Source organism: Chinchilla lanigera, unplaced genomic scaffold (genome assembly GCF_000276665.1).
Source record: "Chinchilla lanigera isolate Chin_1 unplaced genomic scaffold, ChiLan1.0 scaffold00023, whole genome shotgun sequence".
Lineage (NCBI taxonomy): Eukaryota > Metazoa > Chordata > Mammalia > Rodentia > Chinchillidae > Chinchilla > Chinchilla lanigera.
In genome coordinates, this window is record NW_004955424.1 from 20252335 (window position 1) to 20264510 (window position 12176).

General features: G+C 34.7%; 1 protein-coding gene across 2 annotated transcripts in view; it reads left to right on the top strand.

Annotated features, from left to right (window-relative positions):
- Positions 1-11427, top strand: part of Peli1 (pellino E3 ubiquitin protein ligase 1) — a 51685-nt gene extending 40258 nt beyond the window's left edge. For both annotated transcript variants that reach the window (XM_005385703.2, XM_005385704.2), the window contains exons 3-7: positions 377-506; positions 3440-3541; positions 7148-7345; positions 7440-7628; positions 9047-11427. In XM_005385703.2, the coding sequence (XP_005385760.1) occupies positions 377-506; positions 3440-3541; positions 7148-7345; positions 7440-7628; positions 9047-9613 (1186 nt within the window). In that variant the 3' untranslated portion in view covers positions 9614-11427. The remainder of the gene's footprint in view (positions 1-376; positions 507-3439; positions 3542-7147; positions 7346-7439; positions 7629-9046) is intronic.
- Positions 11428-12176: the final 749 nt, after the last annotated feature.

A 12176-nucleotide genomic window follows, 5' to 3' on the forward strand; every position in this document is an offset into this window, starting at 1 on the left:
AAAGTTGTATTAGCACATGCAGAAACATTCACGTGAAGAAAATAGGAAAAAAGTGAGTCATAAGGAATCAGATATACCTTTATTCATCTTGTGATTATCTTTAGTAAGAGAATGGAAATATATAAATAGCATGATTCTGTGTGTAATAAAAAATACACTTCTCTATGACTTTAAGTGTAGCCAGAAAGAATAGCATTTAGTTTTATATCCAGGCAGCTGGTCTGCAGATCAGCAATTGCTAAAAGGAATCTGAGATAATTACAATGTGCTAATAGATGATTAATTGGGAACTGATTCTGCAAGGCAGTGTAAAACACATTTTATAATTATGCGATCCTTACAAGAGGTCACCTAAATTTATTTTTTCCTCCCTCAGGTATAATGGGTCTCTCCCAAATGGCGATAGAGGAAGAAGGAAAAGTAGGTTTGCTTTGTTTAAAAGACCTAAGGCAAATGGGGTGAAGCCCAGCACTGTGCATATTGCATGTACTCCTCAGGCTGCAAAGGTAAACAATGAAAATAAAAATTTAAAAACTACGTAAATTAACTTGGAGAAATTGAAAGACTATGTGTTGCTTATATTTTCCAGCATTCCCCTTACATTGCTATTTCAGAAATTTCGTTTTCCTTGGATTGGAAAAGAAACTTTGGAGACATGATATTTGAAAGGCTGCTGAATGAGGGAACTTGGACATGTTTTTAATTGACAAAATAGGATCAGTGGGTGGAAATTAGAAGGAAACATTCTCATTCCTTATTTGAAAAGGTGGACTTGGGCCAGGGTTTTCTCTGGTAATGTTTAGAATTGTGCAGCTATCCACCCTGAGAGGTAGGGAGTTGCTATTCTGTTACTGCAGGGGCCTCGCCTGGGCTGGTGAAAGAATGTCATGCATAACATGTATATTTAGGCCTCAGAAGTCTGTTTGGATGAAGTAATTTTTTAGCTAAAGGTCTTTGTGTAAGATTATTCTCTCTATGCCCTTTTGTGTGTGTGCAAGTGTGTTGGGGCGGGTGTATGACTCATAGCTTTTATCCCAGTCCCTTATACAAAGTAGACCTCAGTAGTTATTAGATTGAATCAAAGCCCTACAAGTACATACTTAATTATATTTACAATATAATTTCTTGCCTACCTGGCTTCTTTAATGCTTCCATACCCCTTTTCCTTTCCCTACCTGCTGTCCAGAACCTGGCCCAGCAGATAAAGCACTTAAGCTTTTTCCCGCAATGGTCGACAAGTAGAAGAAACTTCAGATGTTACATTGTCTGCAAATTCCTTTACTTCCAGTTTTATAACACAAACTGAATTGATATTTTGATGAATAAATTAAAATTAAGGAGTCCTTTGACTCTGAAAGTACCTATATCTTTAGCTAAGTAGCTCTAGGATATGTTTTCATATTATGTACTAAGATTTATCTAAGTTAAATAAATGAGAGACAGTGGGCTCACAGCTTTAGTTCCTGCAAGCAACTAGATGTTTTATTTTATTTTATATTCCATTTGGGGTATAAAACAGAGGCCTCCAACCTTGGCTGGGACTCCTCTATTACTATTTGGAAATCATGAATGTTGAAAAGAGACAGTTTCTTCTTAGGTGTTTATTTTTGCTCATTTGCAGAGAAGGTATGTGTTGAGCAGGTGGTGGTAGTGTATGGCTTATTTATCCCAGTCTGAGAAGTTTATTGCAGCATTTCCCCACAGGAGTACGTTTGGCATTTTGGTGTGCTATTCTTCATTGTACAGGACTGTCCCACATGTTAGAGGATATTTATTTAACCTCAACCACCAAGTACCGTTTGAGCCCTCAGATCATTGTGACAGCGAAAAAATATACTTTCATATTTTCAGATGCCCTTTAGATAGCTAATACTACCCTCTAGTTGAGAACCATTATAAGGAAAAAATATTTATAGTCTCTACCTCTAAATTGTCCAGTTTTATATCTGTCTTCATTTTTTTTAGTTCTAATGTCCTTCATTTTTTCATTGTTACTTCGTTTTCATCTTTATGAGGCAACAAGAATCTTAGGTATCAAAGGTTTGACTCCTTTTTCAATTTTGGAGGAATACGTTAGTGAGGTAGTGATGAAAACCTAATTGTTTAGTCTGGCAGTCATCTGGGATGAGTGATTAAAACCCTGCCTGCCAGTTCAATGAGATTCAGATATAACTTGACAGTTTTTATTCCTAAGTGCAGTGTAGCCTCCGTAGCAAAAAAACCAATCTCAAGTCACACAAAAACCAGTGTTTTTAATTTCTTTAGACATTAATAACTTCCAAAATACTAAGAAATTATTTGAAAACTCAGTTGCTTAATGCTGAGTTTTTAGATTTTAAAATCTTTGAAGCAATTATATAATGTTCGTGAGGACGTAAATTTGTGGTAAAAAAATATCAACAAAAGTCTATATAAATTTTCTATACTGTGTTCATGAGGTTGAATCAGCTATATGGACAAAGGAGAATAGGTAGTGACTTGTAGGCAATCTCAGTGTATCTCTATACAGAGTTTAAAAAAAATTAGAAGCACGTATCATTTTAAGCCTTCATAAAGCTGGGTAGTTAGTACCCAGGTATTTGTTTATTTTCTGGGAGAATTTGAAAATTAATGTTCTTAAAGCTTATATTTTAAGCCTTTCTTCACTAAAAATTGAAACAAAATAAAACATTAAAAATGCCAAACTTAATTAAGAAACTTTTTCTTCATTTAGCTACTTTTTATGTGCAATCATTTTTGTCTTTGTATCTGTTTTCCTTTTTATGCAGCCTGTTTTCACTTCCTTTGTGCAGTGACTAGGTTCTCCATCCCCTCCCATATTATCCAATCATATACACAGAAAAAGCCTGAAAACAAAACTTTTAGCCGTGCTTTTAGTTAGAGATAAGTCAGAAGTACAGTCATAAGCATTGTACCCATTTCCTTTGGTAATGTTTAATCATTCTATGGATTTTTCTGGATCTGGCCCAGCATAGGTAAACATTTGTCATCTGTCGAGTCACAAATTTGTTAGAAGACCATGAACTCTGCTTATTGATTAATTTTATAACTAAATAATTTTAAATATGATTCTTACCTTGCTAGATTTTGTATTTGCTCCTTATCAGAAAGGTACTAGATATTGTTTTCTGTTTCTATATGGAATTTGGTTTTGATCACTTTATAGTTTTAAATACTTATAAGGGAGGTCCAGATTTTACAGTGTTTATTTTTTTTAATTACAATCTTACTCTGTAATTGATCCTTCCATTCAGTCTGAGTGAAGGTATTGTCACAACTGAGGTTGTACAAGAATTACTAACCTCTACCCTAAATTTCAAGAGAGAAATAAATAACTGTATCATATATGTAGTAAATAGTTTTACCTTCTTTAATGAAAAGACTTTCTGATTTGGTTTACCTACCTACTGATTTTTGCTATTAACCTTTTCATTTATAGGCAATAAGCAATAAGGACCAGCATAGCATATCATATACCTTATCTCGGGCCCAGACAGTGGTGGTTGAATATACTTATGACAGCAACACCGATATGTTTCAGGTATTATAACATATGAATATTTTTTCGTAAAAAAGTCTATTGTCAATGATATTTCTATGGTCAGATTAGGGATTATTTTTAAAATGTATTGACTTCTCAGTTTTGTGACATGATTAAAAGATGGGCTCTAGAGCCAGGCATGGTGGTGCACGCCTGTAATCCCAGCATTCGGGAGGCTGAGGCAGGAGGATTGTTGCGAGTTCAAGGCCAGCCTGAGCTACAAAGTGAGCTCAAGGTCAGCCTAAACTGCATAGCCAGACCCTGTCTTGAAAAGACAAAAAAAAAAAAAAAAAAAAAGATGGGCTCTGGAATCAGAATTCCTGGTAAACATTGTCAGTGTATGCCTCAGTGCAGATAATAGCATCTCCCTCATGACTGTTAGGAAGCTTAAATGAGTTTGTGCGTGTAAAGCACTCAGAGCTGTGTCAGCTACATAGTAAATGCTTAGTAAATGTTCGCTGTTACTATCCACAAATAGAAACCAATAAATATTTTACACATATTTGTGACTTTTTATGCTACTTCCTCCCATCTTCCTCTGGAGGCAACAAAAAGTTCAGGCAGTTTCTGACTATTCATATCATATATGTGAAGTCATTCATGAATGAGCCATTGGTAGTATATATTTGCTTTTCAGCACATATTTGGTCATAGCTATTGGTACAACCTGTTTGTTTTTTCTCTCATCCTTTGTGCCAGTACAGTACTGCTATTTTTACAAACTGATATATTATAGAACAATTAAGCCCAAAGAAGTAAGCAAAATTCTTAATCTTTTGTAATACTGGCTTTTCTAAAGACAATACTGGATTTTCTAAAGAAACCTAAGAAGGATATAAATTACCTGATAATGTTGTTCTTATAATTATTGTCCCAATTAATTTCCATTTTTCTTTATTTTACATGATTAAATAAGGATATTTACATCTTCCTTGCTTTTATGAAAACTAATAATATCCTTCTAAAGATGAAGGTTTTGATACCAACGAAAACCTAACATAAAGTTTTAGAATGATTTTCTACATGTTATTTCACTGATAAGCATTTAAAATGATTGTATGTAGCTTTTTTAAAAAATCAGGATGGGCATGGTGGCACACACCTGTAATCTTAATACTCTGGAAGACTGAGGCAGGGGAATTGCAGGCTTTAGCCCAGCCTGGACAACTTAGCAAGACCTTATCTTAAAACTTAAAAAATATAAAAGAGCCAATGTAACTCAGTGCTTAAACTCATAGTTCAATTACTGCAAAAAAGATGATTGATAGGTAGATAGATAGATAGATAGATAGATAGATAGATAGGAAAGAAAAAAATTTGATCACAGACTACAGTTTTGGCTTCAAAAATTGTTATCCCTTATCTTCTCTGGCTGGTTTTCTCTTTTTCATATAAAATTTTTCCTAGTGTCACAAATCATGCCTTTTGTGCAGGCATTGTATCTATGGAAAAATCCAAACATTTCTGCATCAAAAAACTGGAAATACACCAAACTACCCTAGTAAGTTCTTTGAGGAGTTGATTTTGTAAACATTTTGGATTATCTGATTTTTACACTGAAACTTTTTTTTAAGATTTCAACTATCAGATATTCATATTCCTTCTTTATTACATGTTTAGGTGCTATACTATGTCTAAATGTAAAGTGCAGATTTCTGATTGAGGAGAGGAAGGATCTTTAAATGTAGCACCTTTTATCTGGACCTTTTTATCAGATTAACTAGCGTTTTTGCCAGCAACCAGTAGAAAACGATCTGGCAAATGAGACAGCAAAAAATATTAGACAGTATGGTACAAGATTAATGAATGAGCTACTGGTAGTACTGTATATTTTGTGTACAGAAATAGCAAGAAATCAGGCTGGATTGATAAGGAAGTGAATCGTCAGTCAGTTTCTAACTCTATTGCGTGTGTGTGTGTGTGTGTGGTACTGGGGATCAGATCCAGTGCGTCATGTATGCTAGGCAGGCACTCTACCGCTGAGCTACAGCCCCAGCCTAACATCTATATTTTTAAAGCCAACTGTAGCACTTAACTTAGAGGAAGAATTACTGGCATTTATCATAACAGAATTATATTTTAACATCTGATCATACTTGAGTAAGTTTTTCTCTTTATGGGTTTTAAGCTTTCTTCATTCACACTTACCATTACCAATAATACTTTGGTAGCTTCAGTCTTCTCCAAGGCCCAGATCAAATGTTGACTCCGAAACTCTTTTCCCAAAGAAGTATTGCTTCTGCCTGATTTTTAGTATTAATTCTCAGTGTAGTCCTTGCCCTATACCTGTCATTTAAAAAGCTTTCTATTTTGGAAAGTTTTTAATTTCAAAGGTCTGGAATGTTTTCTTTGGATGTCATTGTCTTAAAAATTAAAGGGGGAGGGAGAGCCCATCTTATGTAGGCTAACCTAAAACTATCCACACTAAACATAAAGGCTTTGTATTTGATTACATGACCTAAATGCTAAATGGTTTTATCTAAAAGTGTGCTGTTATGAGGAACTCTTGAGGCTCAGCTATGCAAAGAATTACTTTTAAAATCTTTATAAAGGGTTAGTATTTTTCTCAGTACCCACATTCTTTAGTTTTATAATACTGCTTTGTAACAAATATACTAATGAAGTGATAATTTATGAATGTCACTTTGTCGTCTACTTATTTCATTTTTTTATTTCAACTTTCAAAATAAGGGTAACTTACTATTGACTAGCTATTCTGAAGATGTTTTTAATTTTCTGACACCTAACCCAGTCAGAACTCTTTATCTGAGAACCTTCTTTCTCAGAAATATGAGCAAGAACCAAGAAGAAAATGAAAAGGACATCTAGACATATAAAATAAATGCCACAAAATCTATGCACTGAAATTTTTTTTTTTTTTTTTTTTCCTGGAGAATCCCTTAGACTCTCACCAAGAGCTATTTGAAATACTGTTCTTTAAAGTGAAGTTTGGTTTATTTGATTTCTCCACCCATGTAAGAATAAAAATAGCTGCTCAGAGGAGAGGCTTATTGTTGGAAACAAGCATAACCAAAAACAAGAAGTGATAGTTCATAACCTGATAGAAAAAACATGAGAAAAATCTGGGAATTGTATGTACATAAAAACTTAAAACAAGGCTATGCAGTCCCTTAACATAAGGATCAGTGTTCTCGTAGCACATGAAGACATCATTGCATTTCAGCTTTATATAAATAGTGTAATACCTGGAGTCATCATAATAGATTCACTTATGTGTTCAGTATATTATATTTTAAAAAGATAGAATAATCCATGATAGGCATATTTCCACCCAAAGGGGTTAAAGTTTGTAGCCATCTATAAATCTCAGCCATCTAAACTTTAATTTCCCTGAGGGTTTTATAAATTCTGAAGTTCTGAATTTCATAAGTTGCAACTTTATTCTGTGTTCCAAGTGATGACTACATCAGAGAGAGTCTTAACAGATTATTTCTCAAGAATGTAGATGCTCCCCAAGTTAAGTGTGGTAAGTTTAAGCTTTAAAAATTTCAGAGACTTCATGTTTCACCATATTATTGCTTTTCTGGAATGGATTTTCCATTGTATTCTTTGAATGGGTCTTACAAGTATTTATTTTTCCTATAGATTGGTCGGTCGACTGAAAGTCCTATTGACTTTGTAGTAACTGACACAGTTCCTGGAAGTCAGAGCAATTCTGATACACAGTCAGTGCAAAGCACTATATCAAGATTTGCCTGTAGAATCATATGTGAACGGAATCCCCCTTTTACAGCACGGATTTATGCTGCAGGATTTGATTCATCAAAAAACATCTTTCTTGGGGTAAGATGCTTTTTTTCCCTAAATGGTACATTCTTTTATACTAGTTTCTATTTCCAAACTACAAATAAATGGAGGCTTATTATTATTTCTGTAGGAAAAGGCTGCCAAATGGAAGACATCTGATGGGCAAATGGATGGCCTGACCACTAATGGTGTTCTTGTGATGCATCCACGCAATGGGTTCACAGAAGACTCTAAGCCTGGAATATGGAGAGAAATATCAGTGTGTGGAAATGTATTCAGCCTACGTGAAACCAGATCAGCTCAGCAAAGAGGAAAAATGGTAAGTAATGAAAGGTAGCTTCTTATGTAGCTACCATAAGCACATAGGATGAGTTGGACTGAATAAATCATGAGTATTTTTAATAAACTCCTGAATCTGTTGCCAACACAAAGAACTAAGTGTATCAAACACTGACTACCAAATATACTAGAGGGTAATATCTTACTGTTTCAGTTTGAAATTGTAAAAATTTATTCATCTGTCACCTTATATCAATGTATTTTAAAACCTAAGCTATTCTAGATTAAACAGCACTTTGACCTTTCTACTTCTAATTTTGGTCTAAATATCTTTGACCCTATTTACCTAATTAAAAGTATTAGGCTATTGCTCACCCAGATTTTTAATCATAAATTATCTGTAAGGCTAAAAAGAGATATATTTTCAGTACATAATATTTACATTCCTTGTGTAAAGTTGCTACATATAATAACACATCTTAATTCCTTTTTCATTCCCTTTCCCTACTCTCCAGCACCTCCCCTCATGTCTCAGTCCCCTGCCTGTTATGTTTGTTTTGCTCTTTATTTATAATTTGGGTTTCTCATATAAGAGAATCCATGCAATATTTAAGCTTATGTTCTCATTTTACTTAACACTATGGTCTCCAGGTGCATCCATTTTACAAACATATACTAATAATAGTTTTAAGAAAAAAAAGTTAAAATGTATTATGAAGTATTATAATAATGTGCAGTGCATGTTTAAATTTTAAAAAATCTTATAGTAAATGACACATTACTATTATTCCCTCTTACAGTACTCCCCTTCGCTAGAAGCACACCCCATCATTCTTGCCACTTTCTTAGGCAATTCAGAAAGTCCTCTTTCATGAATGTCTCATAATGAGGTATCATCAGAAATACACTGATTGCTGCTGCTGAGTGCCATTTAGTGGTAAGGCAGACTCATAAAAGCATTACGGTATGTCATCATCCACCAGATCTGGCATTGTGTGATTTCTGACTCTTCCACAAAGTCAAAATAAGCATGAAAGATGTTTTAAATCAGTTTAGGACATCAAGGCAGCTACGATAGCACAACTAAAGGTTTACAAAAGAGGACTGCAGGACTGCTTCAGAAAGTGGCAAGAATAGTGTGGGATAAGTGTTCAAAGTAGGGGTGGAGGGGTTGGTGTGTCTTGAAAGTGATTAATGTTATGCTATAGTACATTTTTAAAATTTAAACATTCACCGTATTTTTCAGTCATACTGCATATTGTTCAGTATTTTATCCTTGATTTTCAAACTTACATTCTACTAACTGCAATTAGAGTTTCTTGAGTATTTAATGGATAATCCTAGGAAACCTCATTTCTTGAGTAAGGAACCAAAAGTCCTTCTGTGACTAAAAGTCTTAATGAGAAAATTCAAAACATGGTGATGACTGTGTTTTTGTGTGATTTTTGTCTCCTTTAGGTGGAAATTGAAACCAATCAGTTGCAAGATGGCTCATTAATTGACCTCTGTGGTGCAACATTGCTCTGGCGTACTGCAGAAGGCCTTTCCCACACTCCTACCGTGAAGCATTTAGAAGCTTTAAGACAGGAAATTAATGCAGCAAGACCTCAGTGCCCTGTAGGGTTCAACACACTAGCATTTCCCAGTATGAAGAGGAAAGATGTTGTAGATGAAAAACAACCATGGGTGTATCTAAACTGCGGCCATGTACATGGCTATCATAACTGGGGAAACAAAGAAGAACGTGATGGAAAAGATCGTGAATGTCCTATGTGTAGGTCTGTTGGTCCCTATGTCCCTCTGTGGCTTGGATGTGAAGCTGGATTTTATGTGGACGCCGGCCCTCCAACCCATGCGTTTAGCCCTTGTGGGCATGTGTGTTCAGAGAAGACGACGGCCTATTGGTCCCAGATCCCACTTCCTCATGGTACTCATACTTTTCACGCAGCTTGTCCCTTCTGTGCACATCAGTTGGCTGGTGAACAAGGCTACATCAGACTTATTTTCCAAGGACCGCTAGACTAACAAACAGTTGTCCTCCAGGACTACATTATAAATTTATAAGCTAAGTGAGTTGGGTTTTCCAACCTGTTGTCCATATTACAGTTTCTCTGCTCTGGTTATTTGCATTAAGATGAAGAATTTTTGTAAACATTTATAATAAATAATAGCAATTTCTGAGCAAAAATCTAGGAAATTCAAGTAAATGAATTTTTGAAAGTACCAGACTATTGAATTCTGAGTTTTTGAAAATATATTTTGAGGAGAAAAAGACATAGTCTAATTTGATGCCTTCATTTTAGTGTTTTTGAATCACCCATCCTCAGTGTTGAGAAATTGTTTTGTATAACTGAGGGTACTGTTGGTTCAAACTATGTTAGTTTACAGTTTGTTGCAAACATTGTAAAATAGAGCAACATGTATATTAACTTTTTTTCTATTTATCTTTATTTTAGAAAATATAGAATGTTCTTGATAGAGTAGCATGATAATGATGGTGTCACACCTTTGGTGTGAATGGTAGCTTAGTGAGCACATAGCTCAAGGATTTGTCAAGTTAGGAAGAAGGACAAGAAAGCCTCTTTCCCCACCCCCATGTAAGTGTAGAATTTGGTAAATTTAAATACTTTAAAACCAAATTCACATTAATTACCATTGTGTAAGAGGTGTTTGTTTTTAACCACATTGAAGATAATCAGGAAAGATTTTTTTCCTTAATGTTTCTCTCAAGTGTAGTACTATAACAAAACTTAATGCTAAGAAACATTTTATATACTCCTTTGAATATGCAATTTAATCTAGATTATCTATTTTTCTCCCATGATAACTAATCTTTTTTTAGTATCAGTAACATTTGGCAAGTTTATTTTTTGGGTATAAACTGGATCATCTGTTCACTGTTTCTAGAAAAAAATGAAAAAGCATAAATTAACAAGAAAAGAGTGTAAATTGATTTGCTTTTAGAAAAAGAAATGCTTAATTATTCTGTATGTGGTTTTATCCAAGCATTAGAAAATCTAGAGGTATGAAAGGTTGAATGACAGTAGTGCCCCCCTTTTTTAACCTAGCAGATCAGCCTTAACTGTGGGCCTGAATACTAAGGAGTGTTGCTACAGCGTGACTCGAATAAAGGTTTGATTGGCACACAAGCACCAATGACAGCAGAGTAGAGGGACACACTTGAAAGGTCTGTTTATGCTCTACTCCAGTAAGTCCTCTGCTTCGAGAAGCAAGAAAAAAGTTTCTCCTCCTCTCAGACCCCTCTTTTAAATGCAGCACAAGGAAAGTACAGACCATTGCACTACATCAACCCCTTTTTGACACTTGCAGAAATCAGTATACTTTTAAACAGGATCATTGTTTTTAGTCTTTTGATTTCCTTTAGTTTGAAAAGTGTATGATACTTAATTGACCGCAAATTTTTGTATGTGGTAGCATAGCTTTAATTTATCCTATTACATCACTGTTCTGAATTTTTTTAAAAAATTCCTTGGGTAAAAAAAAAAGTCGCTTAGAAGCCATGAACTATTTTATTTTACTTTGTCAAAATTCTTTGTTTTTAAAAATGATCGTTTGGGTTCACTCAGGAAATGCATGTCAGGAAACTTGTATTATAAGTTTTTTCGTTGTGATGTATCAGTAACTGCTGTTACCCTTTTTTTGAAGAAATATAATTGATTTTAAAGTTTTCTAGATTGTCACATGCTTTGTGACTAATGCAAGGAAATCAAGTCCTGTGTTGTATTTGTTCCAGTTATTTCTATTCAGGCTATATATTGTAGCTTAATTTTTATTTGCAATTAATTTATTCAAACTAAGTAAATTCTTTTCAAAATAGATATTTGAGTTTGTCTCTGCGAGTTCCTTTTTGTATAGCAAGAGTGGGACACCAGAAGTGAAAACTAGACAGATCTACCCCATATTTTAAGAATACTCATTTGAAAGAGATGTGGAATTTGCAGTTAATATACTTTTTTTTTCTCTTGTAATACTGGAATAACCCCCAGGGCCTCTTGAATGCTAGGCAAGCACTATGCCGCTGAGCGACACCCTAGACATGTTCTCTTTCTAGTTTATTCAAACATTGTATGGTACCTACTGTTTACATCCCTTGTATGGAGTTGGTGAGTGTGCGTAGCCATCTTAACTCCATTCTTCTTGACCCCCTTTCCCTTTTCTGGTGCATGCTCACAGTACATAGTGTGTGTTCTTTGTGTGGAATTGGTACATGTGATACACCCCAATTCTTTTTTTCACCTCTTATTCTTTCCCCTTCACTTTTGAGAAGAATTTATCTCCCTACTTCCTGTTACCTATGTTTTATTTTGCTCTTTATTTTTCCTGTGGGTTTGAAACAGGGTCTGGCTAAATTTCCCAGGTTCGCCTCAAACTTACGATCCCCAAGTCTCTCCCCCAAGTAGCTGGGATTACTGGGGTGTGCCACCACAGCAGGCAGCATAGCACTTGAAAGTCTCTGGTTCTTTTTTTAAATAATCTCTTATTTATTAATAAAGGAACTTGATGGTGGTTAAAAAATGAAGCCCTTCTCTAAATGGAGTCCCTAGAGAGTTGGCTCTTTATAGTTGCA